This window comes from Typopeltis vanoorti, chromosome 9 (genome assembly GCF_054136105.1).
Source record: "Typopeltis vanoorti isolate ZY-2024b chromosome 9, IOZ_Tvanoo_1.0, whole genome shotgun sequence".
NCBI classification, from domain to species: domain Eukaryota; kingdom Metazoa; phylum Arthropoda; class Arachnida; order Uropygi; family Thelyphonidae; genus Typopeltis; species Typopeltis vanoorti.
This window is the reverse complement of record NC_143557.1, coordinates 40,598,711-40,616,480: the sequence shown is the minus strand read 5'-3', so window position 1 is coordinate 40,616,480 and position 17,770 is coordinate 40,598,711. Positions and strand designations below refer to the sequence as shown.

General features: G+C 34.9%; 1 protein-coding gene across 1 annotated transcript in view; it reads right to left on the bottom strand.

Moving 5' to 3' along the window:
- Positions 1 to 17,770, bottom strand: part of LOC150102997 (leucine-rich repeat-containing protein 45-like) — a 358,127-nt gene that overhangs the window by 41,411 nt on the left and 298,946 nt on the right. Inside the window, exons 16-17 of the mRNA XM_090398041.1 lie at positions 14,160 to 14,252; positions 6,097 to 6,189 (exon numbers count right to left, since the gene is read on the bottom strand). Coding sequence (XP_090254167.1) covers positions 6,097 to 6,189; positions 14,160 to 14,252 — 186 coding nt within the window. The remainder of the gene's footprint in view (positions 1 to 6,096; positions 6,190 to 14,159; positions 14,253 to 17,770) is intronic.

Here is a 17,770-nt window from a genome sequence, read left to right as displayed (position 1 = left end):
AGATCAAAAATGCACTCACGTGAAAATCTCTGAACAGTGCTTGGAGTGTTTTAACAAGAATAAAACTGATTTCGTGTGTTGATTTATTACTATGGATGAGACTTGGATTCACCATTACACACCAGAATCCAAACAGCAGTCAAAACAGTGGACAGAAGCTGGTTGTTTGGTGCCAAAGAAGACAAAGTCAGTTCCATCAGCAGGAAAGGTCATGGCATCAGTGTTTTGGGATGCTAAAGGCATTTTGCAAATTATCTTGTAAAGGTTAAAACAATAACCAGAGAATATTATTCTGATCTTTTAAACAGACGAGACGAAAAAATTCGTGAGAGAGGACCCGGTTTGGAAAATAAAAAAATCATCTTTCATCAGGACAATGCACCTGCCCAAAAAGGTATTTTGGCAAATGGAAAATTAAGGGATCTGCACTATGAATTGTTTGAACATTCACCAGATTTGGCTCCCTCTGACTTCTATCTCTTCTCAAAACTAAAACTCTTCCTCACTGGTCAGCATTTTTCTTCAAATCAAGAGGTGATTGCAGCTGTAGAGAGGTCATTTTGCAGATCTTACTGAGAACTACTAGAGGTATGGGATAATGTTGCTGGAGAATCACTGGAATAAATGTATTAGTCTTAAGGGAGATTATGTTGAAAAATAAAAATAATTTTGAAATTATAAATTAGTTTTTTCATTGTTAGACAGAGAACTTTTCAGACCACCCTCATATATCTATGACTTAATGTACTATAGATTTATAGTACATTAACACTCCTACAACTTTTTGTGGGAGTAACATAAAAACAGGCATACCCCAAGCATTTCAATTCATCCAAAAAATATATGAAAATAATGCACCAGTTGGGTCGATAGTTGAAGATATTGACAATCCTAATTATCACCTAACCAAGAAACTAGGAGCAACACTCAAGGATTTATGTGATTTCCTCCTCCTATATAAAAACACACAGTACTTTGTAAACAGAATCAAGATCAGCATACTCACCAAAGGTGATATATTACTCTCTTTAGATGTGTATACTTACCAAAAGTGTTCTAGCTATTGACATTGGTTTTCCTTTACAGAACAAATTTCCACATCAGACCATGGCTCTCTTTGTCGATTTACTACATTCTAGTTACTTCACATGGAAAAAATTTTATCCACAAAAACAAAGGCATGGCCATAATCTCACTACCATCTACTCTTATACCCAAATTTTATATGCAGGCTTTTGAACAACAAGCTCTGTATTCCTTGACTTTGAAACCCAAAGTTTGGCTAAGATAAAATTTTCGCTATTTGGCCCCGCAATCACCAGACTTGAGACACCCTGCTCAAGCACCTAAACAAACAACCCAAATGCACACAATTCACCTTTCAAATTGAAAACCAGATTATGTTTTCATTTCTAGTTACACTTGCCAAATGTCTTCGCTTGGACAGTAGCCTACACATATAGACCTACCATCACTCAAAGACCAAGTCCCATTAGTGTGAAGAAAGGGTAGAATTACATGTAGAATATGCAGAACTACAAGACTGGTGGTTGTGAAAAGCTCAGGAAACAGCTTGCAGCTGTAGCATGAAATGAGAAGTTGAGTGGAAAGGAGATCAATGTTGCTTGGATACTATTCAAGAGTTATTTAGTAGAAGCAATGTTTAAATGTATTTGATGGTTCAGAAGGGTAAATAAAGTAGGTACAAAATGGATGAATAAATAGATTAGCATGCAATACAGAGAAAGAATGCAATATATTTTGTGAGGATTATGAAAAACAGGCAAGGAGGGTGACTCAGTTGGTAAGGGTAGCAAAAGCATAGTATGAGCAACAGTTAGCTAATGAAGCCAAAAATAACCCTAGGGAGTTCTTTCAATATGTAGTCACCAAAGAAAAGGATGATTATGGTTGGATGACTCTGATTGGAGAAAATGGAAAATGGTATAAGAATAACTGATGCAGAAGATATAGTTGAGATATTAAATAAGCTACTCATAAAGGTCTTTCATCCTTGTGAATGTGACATCATGGAGAATTTGAGAAGAGACAGACTGTGAGTGAGCAAGGGTTATATGTGGAATTTATTAAACTAGATTTTAATAAGCTGTGGGACTTGATGATATATCATCACATATTTTGAGGGAATGTACCAGGGATTTGATATCTGCTTTGGCATATTTTTTTGATGAGTCTTTCATTGGATCAAGTTCCAAAGAAGTAGAAGGAAGAGAAAATTGTACCACTTTATAAGGTAACAGAACTCAAAGCATCTTATTATACACCAATTTTTGTGTCAGGTGTTGTGGTTAAAGTGTTGGAAAAGTTAGTGGGAACCAGGATGCAGAATTGGGTTGACAACAGTGGTGTTATCTTTGATAGGCATCATGGATTTCCTAAAAGGAGGGTATGTTTCAGTAATCTATTTACTTATTACAATAAGGTAATAGCTGCATTGGACAAGGGAGATGGATACACAGTAATATACTTTGACTTTGCAAAAGCTTTTGATAAATTACCACATGATAAGAAGTGATAGTCAAACTACAGCAGATTGTATTGGATATTAGACTAGTGCAATGGATTAGAAATTGGCTATCTGATAGATATCAGCAAGTTATGTAGGCAGGAACAATATCCCAGAAGAGGAAAGTCACTATTTGCATGCCTCTATAATATAGGTTAAACAGCAATGGCACTAATTTTAGGGCCATTGCTGTTTAACCTATATGTCAATTGCATCAGAGAAGATTTGAATGAGAACATTCCGTTGTTTGTAGATGTTGGTCTTACAAGAGAACTTGAACAGACTGAGTGAATGGACACAGGAGTGGGAATGCCAATTCAATTTGAAATTTTGAAAACAAAAATGGGATGTAGAGTTTACACTTGGTGGAGATATGCTATTATAGATGGAGGAAATAAGAGATCTTGGGGTGATAGTGGATAAGGATCTAAAATTTAAAGGACACTGCCATATTCTGGCAATGATACATTAGACACTGACTTTCAGAAGGAGATTCTGGTTCCATTGTATAAGGCATTGATTAGGCCACATATGGACTATTGTGCATAGAATTGGTCACCTGATTTTCAAAAGGATGAAGAGATATTGGAAAGGGCAATTGACTAATGGTTTCTGGAATGCTGAGTTTGAAACAAGGTTGAGAAGATGCAAGTTACAACGTCTAGTGGACAGAAGGAGGTAGGGGTGCATTGCCTTTTAGTGTGGTGTCAGCAGAAAATCTGAATGTATTTAAAGCACAGTATGATGAGATGTGTGTGTGTGTGTGTGTGTGTGTGTGTGTGTGTGTGTGTGTGTGTGTGTGTGTGTGTGTGTGTGTGTGTGTGTGAGTGACAAATGGGCCCCTTGCAATGATTTTTTGACTCCATGGGGTCTCGGGATTGTAATAGTAATGTCTGATCAGAAAGCTCTAAATCATGAATTACAAATTATCAGCAAAACATACATAAATAAAGAGCAAAAAAAAAAAAAAATTCTTTACAAGATCATACCAAAAAATAAAGAGATTAATAATGCTAGCCATTATATGCATTAAAGGGGTATCAGGAAATTAACAGAATGTTACACAAGTGCCTTAATGTTACCTTTAAACTCCTAAAAAATTAAAGATCTTACTCAGTGCCTATTTCTATCTGAAAAAAAGTAGCACAAATAATATATCATATTGCTCTGAATTTATTACTTCAACACAGGAGTAGTCCCCATAATTTTGCTATACTGACATTTTCATGATTTATCACCCACTCTGACTCAGTTTCAAGCCTCTTATACAACTCAAATCATGATTGACGTTTTCACTGTTGCATCACCCTAAACTGCTGATATCCATAGTTTCTCTTGCACTTATACTAACTTGTACAAATCTTAATACGGATTCATTAAAATATTTGCCCATTATTATGATAGAACAAGGAACTCTCTGTTAATGGAACTGCTTTGCAAAGTATATTTATAAAAAAACACTTGCAGAAACCTGCAGAAAAAGTAAGTATATGGATCTACATTGAAGCAAACTATTTCTGAAGACTAAAAGGCATTCTGAGAACTTACTTTGTTATATTTTATATACAGATGAAGTGTTAGTTTTTTTTTTTTTTTTTTTTTTTTTTATGTTTATTAAGAATGAACATAAAAAATGTATAATGTATGTGGCTAGATATATCTTAAATGTATAATGCATTTTTGAATACTACATCATTTATTATTAGTAGAATTATTATTTTGGCATCTTAATGGAGTCCTGGGATTCATTACAAGAGGCCCATACCATTATTCACACTGTGACTATCATACCTCTGCATGAACTAAAATTGTACTAGAAATCCATCTGGTAGTCTATTCTGCTCATCCTCTGCTCTACAAACAAAATATCTATACTTTATATCCCTGCTAATGATATCCTTACTCAATTCCCAGGGAAGACCTCCTCTTTCCTCATACCATATATTAAAAAACTTCTATATCTGCCCTATAAAATCTCTTTAGTAGATTATGTGCTTATATCATATTCTCTTATACTGAATATTCCACAGACCTGCTGCCACTATAATCACCACCTCTAAATCCTCTCCACCATTTCCTTATCTGCATGAAACTGAGACATCCAAATATGAACATAGTAGTCTGAGGTAGTCCAATGAAGATCTTATAAAGAAGATGACAACTTACTCATTTCTACTCACTAGATGGTTTCAAAATTCTTGTGTGCTATTTTGCCTATTTGCAAAATATGTTCTTTGAACATGATCTCCCTGTTCACTTTCCCTAGTCTCATAAAATTTCCAGCACATTCTTACGTATATAACATAAATTCTTAATTCAAATTGTTGATCCAAAGAATACCAGCTGCTGCACGTCACACTGTTCAACAACCAGTGTTCTTTGCCCATATTGTCAGTCAAATCCTTCTACACAGTGACATTTTTCAGAAGGCTGTTTTGAAGTAGAAGATATTTAATTAAAATAATTTAATACTTCCAAAATTTTGCCAAATGGTCATCATCATCAGGGAACAATGTGCACACAGGTAAATGCACACAGGCAATATATCATAGTGTACATAATGGATAAAAGTGAAGTTAGTGCAGATGAGGGAAGAGAAAAAGTATATGAGGAGTAAAATGATGAGAATTACATATTTACATGAAAGTGTGAGGAAGAATAGAATGAAAAAGGGTCATTTGAAATAGGTATTGAATGATTTGAGAGTAGCTAGCCCTGTATGGGGATTCAATTTTAGAGTTATAGTAAGTGAAAAGGTTAGTTTTTCTGGAAGTAGAATGAGCAGAGTGATAGAGCCATTGGATATGAGGAGTAATCAAGCAAAGTGGTCTCCTTGTTCCTAACTAAAAATTATTTGGTTGGGAACAAGGAGAACACAAGTTTGGATATCAGGAAGTTGCTGAGGAGGGTAAAAGATAACTGTGTGGTATGTAAGGTGGTACTTTTGCCCAGGTATGAAACAGTGAGTTGAGGCAGAGATCAAAGATTATGAATGGTATGCTTGCAGCGCTGTGCAAGGAGAAAGCAGTGCAGTTTGTGAACATGTGGGATGAATAAAACTGTATAACAGATGGACTGCATTTAAATGGTTTTGATGTGAGTCAGTTGAAGAGACTGTTGCTGGAAGGAAGGAGAGAGCAATGACTGCAGTGAATAGAAAACTCCCCCATAACTGTAAGAGAAGTGTAGATCATAGTGGTGAAAATATCATGACTAGTTGCAGTTACTGATAGTGGTGGTATATGGAACTATGCAAATCAAATTTATAAAAGCTTGAAATATTGGCAAATTATGGTTCATTCTTTAAATCTTCAAAGATTTATAGCACAGAAATGTTACATTACATAATATTTTTATTTGTGTAATTTCTATATAACTGAATATTCTCAAGTAATTCTCAAGTAAATAATCTCAGTCCACTTGCACCACAGAAATGGTTTTGTTATAGTGAGAAAGTCTGCTATAATGGCGTTTGCACTATAGTGAGTGCTGACTGTAGGAAGATAAAAAAAGTACCTGCTTTCAAAATTTTTAAGTAATAAAAATTAACATATTTCAAATGCACTAACCGCTTCATTTTTCAGCTTTTGACTTTGTTGCATCAATAATTCATCAGTGTGGGCCTTTTCTGATAACATTTCAATATTTAACTTACTTATTTCCTGAAAAAAAAAAATTAAATTAAAATAAAAAATAAATAAATTTCATAAAAATGTAGCTCCAGGTCATCTATTTAAAATTATTATGTATTCAGAAATGAGTCATTCCACCATTAATTTTTTTTTTTTTTAAATACAAATTATTTCTATCATTTTGTGATGGTTTATGTTATTCTAGTATATATTTAAACATGTCATGTACTTAAAGCAGTGGAAGCTATACTCTTGGGTAGGTCTATTCCACAGAACCGAGTTTGATGGAGAAAGTTTTTTCACTTGGTTAGACTATAAATTATATATTTAGTTTAATCCTTTATCCAAGTGTAAGCAAACAAAAGTTTGCATCTGAAGTATCTTCAGGACTGAGGAAACTTGTGGCAAAGGTGGACTGAGTTCTGATCACTTTCCTTAGTATCCCATAATGCGAAGCACATCTCCTTGCAGACATGTATAATGCCATGCATCATGGGAAGGGTCACTACCCAGAATGGTTTCCACCTTTATTGAGGTCTCTTCAGTGGGAACCAGACCCAGAGGTGATACCAAGGTTGAAGCAATGCGGAAGTCATATTTCCATATGCCAGTTGCCAAAAGGTGTCACACTCTTATTATTAAATTACTCTGGATTAGAGAAAGATGTTGGAAGTTTTTTCACTTGGTTAGACTATAAATTATATATTTAATTTAATCCTTTATCCAAGTGTAAGCAAACAAAATTTGCATCTGAAGTATCTTCAGGACTGGGGCAACTCGTGGCAAAAATGGACTGAAACTAAATATATAATTTATGAGTTTGATGGAATGAATGGTGACCAGAAGTAACTGGTTTGGTAAGCCAGCAGTTCAACTGTAAACGGATGTTGGACAACTGTTGCTTTTGTTGCTATAAGCTAAGCAGAAATGGAGGGGGGGAGGAAGGCTAAGGGATGCTAGGTTTGCAGAACAACACTCATGGGAATATTTGTATAAGAGACCCAATGTAGAAACTGTCAGACAGCAAATTAAGAGGGTATGTAAAAAAATGGGCTATTAATTAACTAAATGCTCTCTTCTAAAGAGCACTGAGAATTTAAGAGGGTTTAGGTGCACTAATCCAAAAATGGTAGAGTAGTGTTCCAAGGTCGGTGAGGGAAGTTTGTATAGAGTAAGTAAGGCAAGCATGTGTGCTGTCACCTCTTCTTTTTTATATATATTCAGAAGCCATATTTCAAAAAATCTCAAAAGGAAGGGAGGAAGGGATTAATGTACGAGGGTGGTCTGAGAAGTTCTCGGCCTAACAATGAAAAACTAATTTATAATTTCAAAATTATTTTTATTTTTCAACATAATCTCCTTTAAGACTAATACATTTATTCCAGTGATGCTCCAGTGCCATTATCCTATCCCTGTAGTGGTTCTCAGCAAGATCTGCAAAATACCCCTCTACAGCTGCAATCACCTCTTGATTAGAAGAAAAACGCTCACCAGTGAGAAAGAGTATTAGTTTTGGGAAGAGACAGAAGTCAGAGGGAGCCAAATCTGGGAAATAGGGTAGATGTTCCAACAATTCATAGTGCAGATCCCTTAATTTTCCCATTGCCAAAACACCTTTGTGGGCAGGTGCATTGTCCTGATGAAAGATGATTTTTTCTTCTGCAAACCTGGTCTTTTCTCACGAATTTTTTTAGTCTATTCTGGTGAAAAGATTGGAATAATATTCCCTGGTTATTGTTTTATCCATTTCAAGATAATTAATACACAAAATGTCTTTAGCATCCCAAAACACTGATGCCATGACCCTTCCTGCTGATGGAACTGACTTTGTCTTCTTTGGCACCAAACAACCGGCTTCTGTCCACTGTTTTGACTGCTGCTTGGATTCTGGTGTGTAATGGTGAATCCGATCCTCATCCGTAGTAATAAATCGACACACAAAATCAGTTTTATTCTTGTTAAAACAAAATTGAACAAAAGAGTGAACAAAATTGTTAAAACGCTCCAAGCACTGTTCAGAGATTTTCATGTGAGTGCGTTTTTGATCTGCTGTGAGCAAGCGCAGCACCTATTCTTGTACAAAGTTTTTTTATTTGCAATTCTTCATGCAAAATATATCCTACATGTTCTTTTGAAATGCCTATAGTCTCAGCAATTTCATGCATTTTGACTCGCCGGTATCCAATACCATATCATGCACTTGATCAATGATTTCTGGTGTTGTTACACTTATTGGACGTCCTTCACGTGGATCACCTTCAAGGCTGATGTGGCCATGTTTAAACTCGGCAGCCCATTTCTTAATTGTTGAAAATGGAGAAAAGTGCCTATAACCTTTTATGAGCTTTAAATGAATTTCTTTTGGCATTAAGCCTTCTTATACAAAGAATTTTATAACCGCACGATACTCAATTTTATCTAGGGATACAGACAACACTTTTGCTTCAGACAGCTGTATAAAATAAACTACTTGATAGAATGACTTGCAATTTCACATGGATGCTTATGATAGATATACCAATTTAAAAAAAAAAATTGTGCCGATAGTGTTGCCATCTATGGTTGAGGCCAAGAACGTTTCATACTACCCTCATAAATGGTGAAATCATCAGTAACATCCAATATGGTGATAACTCTTGGCTGACAATATTCAGGATCTTCAAAATCTCCTGGAACTAGTGAACGAAGAGAGTGAACAAAATGGGATTAAAAATAAATATCACCAAAACTAAATTCATGTCATAAGCAAGAAACCAATTCTTATTTCAGCACTTTCTTTAAATTGGAAACAAATATTAAAAGTGACAAAGTTTAAATATCTCAAATGCTGGATAAATGAATAATGTAATCCAGAAATGGAAATAAAAGTTAGAATTGAAATGGCAAGAAAAAAATTTTCTCCTGGTGAAATCAGGACTGCATAACCACAATTTAAATTTAGAGCTTAGAGCACCCATGGTCTGTACTGCTGTACGGTGCAGAAACTTGGACCTTTAAGAGCTTGAAGCCTTTGAGATGTAGTTATAACATAAGAATGTTAAAAATCCCATGGACAGCAAAAACGTCCAGTCAAGAAGTACTGGAACAAATAGGGAAATCACGTGAACTTTTAGATACCATAAAAAGAAGGAAAACTGCATATCTTGATCACTCATTTCATAATGAAAAATATAATATACTTCAATTGATTATAAAAGGGAAGATAAATGGAAGAAGAGGACAAGGAAGACAAAGAAAATCTTGGCTGGCAGACAACAAACAGTGGACTGGCATGAGCTCTGAGGGACCGTTCAGAGTGGCTGAGGATCGCTCAAAATTTGCAAAGGTGGTCACTAACGTCCGATAGGAGATGGCACTCAAAGAAGAAGAAGAAGAGAATTTAAGATTAGTGTTCCTGTATTCTCTTTTCTACAGAACATAGAAAAGAGAATACGAGAAATGAAAAAAAAAAGACAATAAATTGTCCTTTTTAGATATTCAACTCCTCCGCTCACAATTAGGTGAATTACTTACAGGTAAAGACAAACAAAGACTAACAAAAGCAGTAATAAAGTTTATGAGAAAAACTGCAAGTATACCCTATTTGATCAAAAAGAAATGAAGAAATTATGAAAGAATTAAACCAAGAACCAGTAATAGAAAAAATTAAAAAATATAAACATAAATGGATGGAACACATTCAAAGAATGAAAACAGAAAGATTATCAAAACAAGCCTTAAAGTACAAGAACGTTTAAGACATCCTCTTAAACGATGACTTCTAAGGCCGGAACAGGCCATGCTAGGCCTAAATCGTTGACACACATGATGATAATGACTTACAGGTAATCCTCGTATAATGCGGATGTTAGGTTCCATAGAAATGGCATGTTATATAAATCACGTTATGCGAGACTCAGATCACATAGAAAAAGTAGGGTTATGTTCCGAAATCGTTTTTTTTTTTTTTAAATTATATAAACAATGACATATCCAACAAAAATATATTTTTATTTAATTCAGGTAATTCATGTAGAGAAATGGAGAAGAGCTGCTCATCTGCTGCAAGTCTCTTGCTAGAGGATGCTACCGGATGACGACGACGATGAATTCATGAAAGTTAAGAAAACATATAAACTATGAAACAAATACATAATATAAAATTATAAAAATTACAAATTGTGTGTAAACTTCATTGTACATAATGCATAAATGTTTCAGGCAAAACAAAACAAAGTGCATATTTTAATCTTTCATAGCACGAGGATTTGAGCATCGGTTAATAAACATTGTTTTTGTCATGTAATCACCTGATGCAATACTACAAAACAGTAGAGTAATTCTATCTTTGGAAACTTTAAATCCAGGAACTGATCTTTCATTTTTCGAAATATAGGTGCGTTTTTGCATTTTTTTTCCAATCTGACCTGGATTCATCCACATTGAACACCTGATCTTCACTATAAATGCTTATCAATTTTGAGAGCCTTGTGTTTAATAAGATTTCCATCCAAAGGAATTTTCTTTTGAGTGCAATCTTCTATTCAAATCATTAGCGATTTCTCCATTTTACCTATTAGAAGAATATTGCGTACACGAGCAACGCACTTTGCATGTATCATTGACCCAGCAATAAACACTTTCTCGGATTTTATGTTCATTTTGTTTGATTGTTCGAATTGTTGATTCATTTAAATTCAAAGTCCTTGCAACAACTCCTGGATTTTCTCCATTTTTTAACCGATCCATTATTTTAATTTTAATTCGAGAGAAATGAATTTTCTTTTCCATGTTGGTTTTTCCCTTTCATTGGAGTTTGTGGCCATTACTATAAAAATAATTTCTTTACATAAAAAAAGCATTACATATTAATTATGTATGTAACTCACCAGAAAATAAAGTGCTCAGCTTGAGATTAACACACTTATGATTTTTAATGCGCTTTCCTGGCAGAAAACGAAGACAATTTTCTACAATAAACACTTTACACAGTAAACAATTGACTTACATGCATGCTAAAGGGTATTTCCCCTAATATTAATTCACTACTTATAACTACACGCGGAATACGGACAGACACAAATTTAACGAAATAAAATTTGATTTTTAAGTCGCACGGCGTAAACCATATGAAAAGATAAAGAGTCTACAATTTGAAGGACCATGTTATACACGGGTTACCTGTACTTCTATTTATCAAAGCCTACTTTTACTGGATGCTACATTCAACAGCAATCAGCTCACCATATGTTACAGAAGACTGGAATTATAAAAACTTTACTGCAACATGCTCATACTATTTGTTCTGTATCTCAACTATTACTGCAGGAACTCATAAGCATCAAACAATATATGAAACTCAATGGCTTCTCAGAAAGCACCCAACAACAGCTTTTTAATTTCTATAATCCTAACTCAAATAACAAGGAAACAGTACATCAAGTTTCAATCCCATACATTTCTGGCATCTCAGAACCCATTTCAAGAATTCTTAATAAATACAATTTAGTGGAATGCCCCCTATCCTCATAGGGAGCATTCCACAGACCTGTCACCAGCTTAGTCACTCATCTCTTAATCTACTCTACCATTTACTTGTCGAGAAGATTCAGAGATGAGTGACTTATTCTAATCACACATCAATATTTTTTTTTTAAACAGCTAATGAATAATTAATATTGCAATATTTCCTCAGTTATACCTGTTTTATGCATAACATCATGTGGCTCTTACTTTTCAAATCAATTCATTATTCGCATTCTATTTTGTAATTAATTATTGTTGTCACTGGTCATGGCCTGTAATATATGTAGTTTTATAGGCCTTAAATAAGTAGTTTTACTTATTTACGATAAGTAAAAAGATAAGATGACTGCTTATGACATTCTCTTTACTTTAGACAACACAGGTGAGAGCAATAGGTTGATGGTTTGAAGACAGTTATCAACTTTTTTTTTTTTTAATTGATTGTATATGGGCTTGCTTCCATGATGTATACATTACAAAGAAGTGGCATTAGTTCAGAAACACATCACTTATACACAGTTGGTAGGATTCCATCAGGACGAGAACCCATTTTTGGTATCCAGGTTTTTCAAGATTCTTCTGTTTCTAGCAGATGTCACAGGAAACATGTAATGTGATGTTCCAGTTAAAATAGAAGTTATTTGCCTTAGTCATTAATCTGTAGTTGGATGAGAATGATGTATGGAGGTCAGCTTTATCTTTGGGTGACAATGCAATACTTCTGCGAAGGACCAGAAGGCATGACTACCACTGGCACAGGTGGCAAGTTTTCTACATTTAACCTGTTCAAAGTCAGACTTAGCCACATTAATGATGAATTTGCAAGTTTTGGCTACCCATGGCCTGGATACAGGTTGGAAATTTTGAACAGAGTAGTAAATGAATGCCACCATCCCAACATGGATGACTTTTGTAACAAGACACAGTATCTGAATCAGGAGAATGGAAACAGCAAACCAATGCAAAGGAAGAGTAAAAATCTTGGAGTTCGTCCTATATGGCATTGTTGTGTCGAAGTATATGAAGACAGTTATCAACTTTAAAAATAAAAAAAAAAGTTGATAACTGACATCTCCTCTCAGCCATTCACACTATGAATGGCTGAGAGGAGATGTCAGTTATCAACTTTTTTTTTTTTTTTTTTTTTTTTTACTGGAGATGAAACCTGAATGATATTGTGATCTGAGTTACCAAGAGGAGTAGTTGCCTTAACAGTGTACCTAGAAAGAAACTGGCTAAGAAGAAATGGCGAGAGGACTATTAGGAGTTCTGGTTGGGAAATGGATGATTAGCATTAGGTCATTGTTTAAAACAAATACCTCTACTTCTCTGTTAACTTAGTTCAGTGAAATTGGAAAAAGAGAAGTGGTTTTGAATTGTGGGCATTAAAGTCACCAAGGAAGATGACGTTAGGGAATTTGGATTGGAGAAAATTGGGCTTCAATGTTAAGAAGTCAAAGATATCAGAATAGGGTGGGCATTAGAGAGCAGATAAATGATACATAATGAATGGAAATCTTATGCTAGAGAAGGTCAAAAAGGAGACATCCTCTAGCAAAGACAATCAGATCACATAAAAGCAGAAACACAATCTCTGCAGCAGAAGGAATCACTGCCTCAACAGCCATGGCAGTTGAGGAAGAGATTCCTTGTGCTGAATGCTCCCGAATGCAGTACCCTCTTGCTATGCAGTATCTGGAAGCTGACCTGGAAAACTACTTTACTGCTGTATCCTCAAAGATGGAGGAGGTTCTGGATCTCCACAGTATATGTTTAGCATGCCCTTGATGGGTATCACTTAACATAGCATATTGAGATAAGGGGAGCAAAAGAAACTGGAACCAACAGCCACTTCACGCCCCCCCATAAACAAGGTGGTAATAATGGTTCACCGTGAGATGAAGATCATCTGTCACCTAGTAGCTCTATTTAGCATTTCCTCCAACTATAAAAATATCCTACTTCAGTGGGAATGTTCACTAGAGCATTTCCATTGTAAAAGGATACCCTGAAGTCAGTAGAGCATTTTTATAAAAACAGGCCACATCTTAGAACACAGAGTCGACTTGACCAGGAGAGGCTTTATATGCACATCACCAACCACCCACAGTGGCCCGATTTTTTCACATTATAGAAAAATAAAAAACCATTCTCATTTTCACTTTTCTTATCCAGTAACATAATTCATGATTTACTATTTCTTTTTTTATAAACCATTCTCATTTTCACTTTTCTTATCAAGTAACATAATTCATGATTTACTATTTTTTTTTTATAAACCATTCCCAGCTACAAATCAATGCAGAACTATAATAGATTTGCAATGATTCCTAGCTGGGAATGGTTCAGCACACAAAATGTGTGGTCATCTTGAAAGCCTGCATTGGTGACTGTATAACAAGTTTGAGCAAATTGAATTTTCCCCTATTTCTTCATTCCTAAAGCAATTATCAACAGTAAAAACTTAGTTCAATCTTTATAAGCTCAATACTCACTTTTTCCAAGTGTAATTTTTGAAGATCAAGGTTCTGGATTCTGTCCTTTAGTCCTTTTTCAATTTGAGTTGCTTCACCTTTAATTCTAAGTATCTATTAATATAAATATGATATCGGTTTATGAAAACTCAGATGATATCAGCTCTCTGATATTTACTTTTGAAGAGGATTTCTGGATAGATTTTCCTCGCATAAATATAACAATAACAAAAAAAGAACTTTTCAATATATGACTATTACCGCATTTACTCGAATATAACTCACTCTTGCATATATCTCGCACCCCTGATTTTACTTTATAATAAAAGAAATTAAAAAGTTACGCATACACCTCACAGATGAAAAAAGTTTAAAACTTTATGAAATAGATAGTGAATGTTATGGCAGTTTCAGATATTTTGGAATTCGGTTGAAGAGAATCAGTTCAGTCGATGCTCTACACGAGCATCAAATAAACAATCTTCAGCTTGCCTTTGTCACTGAGTTGTGCAATCTTTTGTTAATGCCACACCAATTGTATGCATGTCTTCATAGCTGTGCTATCTCTACCAGTCTACCACTGCTGTCTGTTTCGCACTCCACTTTCATTTCTCATTAGTCATTCTTGAAGGACTGTTCATGACATATCTCAAGCCTTGTAAATTACTGGTAATTTCTGCTTGAAATATTGAAAAACGTTCAAGTTACAGTGCTGGTTTTAAACTCAAAGTTATTGATTTTGCAGAAAAACATGGCAATCGAGGCAGCAAGGCATGAGTTTAGTGACTGAGTTTAACATGCGATATTGGCATAAACAGAAATTATTCCAAAATGATAAATGGACAAGCAAACTGTTTTAATTTAATTACAGAAGCATTGCTGCTAAAGATTCAAATATATCGAGTGATGAAGGTGAGTGGTTGATCGAGTAAATAACGTTGATAATTAAAATTTAAATGCATTCATTTTATAAATAATGTGAGCAATTATAAATTATATAATGTATGCTGAGGATTTAATTATATCAATTTAGTTTTTTCCTGAAAAAGTTTAGTTGACGAAAATCCTCGCATATATCTTGCACGACAATTTTTTAACTTTAATTTTGGGGAAAAAAGTGCAAGTTATATTCAAGTAAATATGGTAGAACATACTAATGAATAGTCAGTGATTTATTGCAATAAAAAGGAGATAAGCTCAAATGAGATAATATATAATTCAAAAGAAAAACTGTTCCCCCTTCCCAAAAAAAACCCAGATTCACCCTACGAGCATCACTATAATGTTTCATTTTCTGTCAATTGCATATGCCTTGGCACAATAACATTATAACTTTTTAATACTGAGATGGTGAAATCGCAGCAGAAAAACAAGATGCATTACTGAATGATGGTGCAGCCAGGATATCATACAGGCAGAGATAATATAACTGTTTATTTTTATTTCATGTTATTATTCTTATCATCATTAGATCTCCATGAACTTCAACTCCCATGCAATGAATTCCAACCACCCACCATTCCCATGCAAAAAACATACCCCCCCCCTCCCACATAATTCATGAAAGCTATATAACGAAGATGTGAACCTTTCTTATATAGCTTCTTATATGTTATAAGAAATTTAGTTTAATCCTTTATTCAAGTGTGAGCAAACAAAGTTTGCACCTGAAAGTATCCTCAGGACTGGAGTAAGGTGGTACAACACCGGGCAACTCGTTGCAAAGGTGGAGCAAGCTAACATCACTCCTATCTCAGTATCTCCCATAATGCAAAACACATCTCCTTGCGGTTATGTATAATGTTATGCATTAAGGGAAGGGCCACTACCCAGACTAGTTCCGACCTTTATTGAGGTCTCTTCAGTGGGAGCCAGGCCCAAGTGAGATAGGAGTGATGTTAGCTTGCTCCACCTTTGCAATGAGTTTCCCGGTGTTGTACCACCTTACACCAGTCCTGAAGATACTTTCAGGTGCAAAGTTTGTTTGCTCACACTTGGATAAAGGATTAAACTAAATTTATTATAGTCTAACCAAGTGAAAAATAAACTTTCAACATCTTTCTCTAAATCCAGAGTAATTTAATAAAAAGGTGGCACACCGTTTGGCAACTCCTATAGGTAGAGATGACCTTGCTAATGCTTCTGCCTGGTATCTCCATTTGGGCCTGGCTCCCACTGAAGAGACCTCAATAAAGGTCAAAACTAGTCTGGGTAGTGGCCCTTCCCTTAATGCATAACATTATACATATCTGCAAGAAGATGTGTTTTGCATTATGGGAGATACTGAGATAGGAGTGCTGTTAGCTTGCTCCACCTTTGCAATGAGTTGCCCGGTGTTGTACCACCTTACCCCAGTCCTAAAGATACTTTCAGGTGCAAACTTTGTTTGCTCACACTTGGATAAAGGATTAAACTAAATTTATTATAGTCTAACCAAGTGAAAAATAAACTTTCTTATATGTTGTCCAGCTCAGAACAATTGCAGCATTACCAGGAATTTAAGCTTCTTTCAGTTTGTTACATAAAATCCAACTGTTAATTATTCTCATTGTTATTGCAAACTATGGGTCTTTATAAAGTAGCAAGAGTTCACTATTGTTGAGAGTGTGGCAGAGCAGGCTGATGATGTGGTTTTGTGCGAGTCGTTGCTCAACAACAGATAGTGCTAACTTGCAGTTAGCTGCTCAAATTGTGCGGCTCTATCAATTTATGAAGTTTAGCTATGAGGTTTTTTTTTTGTTTCCAGACTATATTTAACCAAGTCGACAGTGATTCTCTTGAGGACATCCCAAATATCAGGAGTCATTCAACTGTAAGGTCCTGATTTTACATTTAAATATTTATTTTTTACATTTTAAGATGAATTATAGTAGTTAAAGTTCAAAATATTCTATATTTTTTAATGTGTCTCAGTATTATTAAACTGTTTTTCATTTTTTGTATATAGAAGAGTGAAGACTCAATTCACTTAATTGTTGTTGCAGTTGGGATTGAATTTTAAAAATATGAGAGAATTATCTAGGATCTCACTTGTGTGCTTAGATTTCAGTATAGAAATCTGATACCAATGGCAGCCTATTTTTACAACTGGCAAAATCAATGACAGGATTTAATAAATAATAATAAATTAAACTTTAACTATGCATACAGATGTTCTACAGAATACATGAACAGCATACACTGACAAATAAGCACAAGAGCAGGCAGAGTAATTATGATGAGAGACTTCAACTATGGGGGACAGACTGAAAGGAGAAAGTCACAGTGAGGTAAGGAAAAGGAATTTGTACAGCTGCTAAGAGGTATCTACTCCCAAGCTAACAACTAATGGAGCGACTCAAAGTTAGGGAGTGCTGGATCTTGCCATAGTATAAAAGAATTTAGCAGTTACTAATTTTCTGAACAGAAAATTCAGAAGGGGTATATATAGTATTAAATAGTAGGTAATTATGACAAAACTGAGGAGCCAGCTTATAGTAGTCCCACGACATAAGGAACTGGAAGAGAGAGATGTTCGCAGTGCATGGGAAATGGTCAAGGACCGTATATCCACAGTCAATAGGATAAATCACATAAGAGTAATATAAATGAGATGCATCATTAAGCAGGGATTGCAGAAAAAGAAAAAGTTG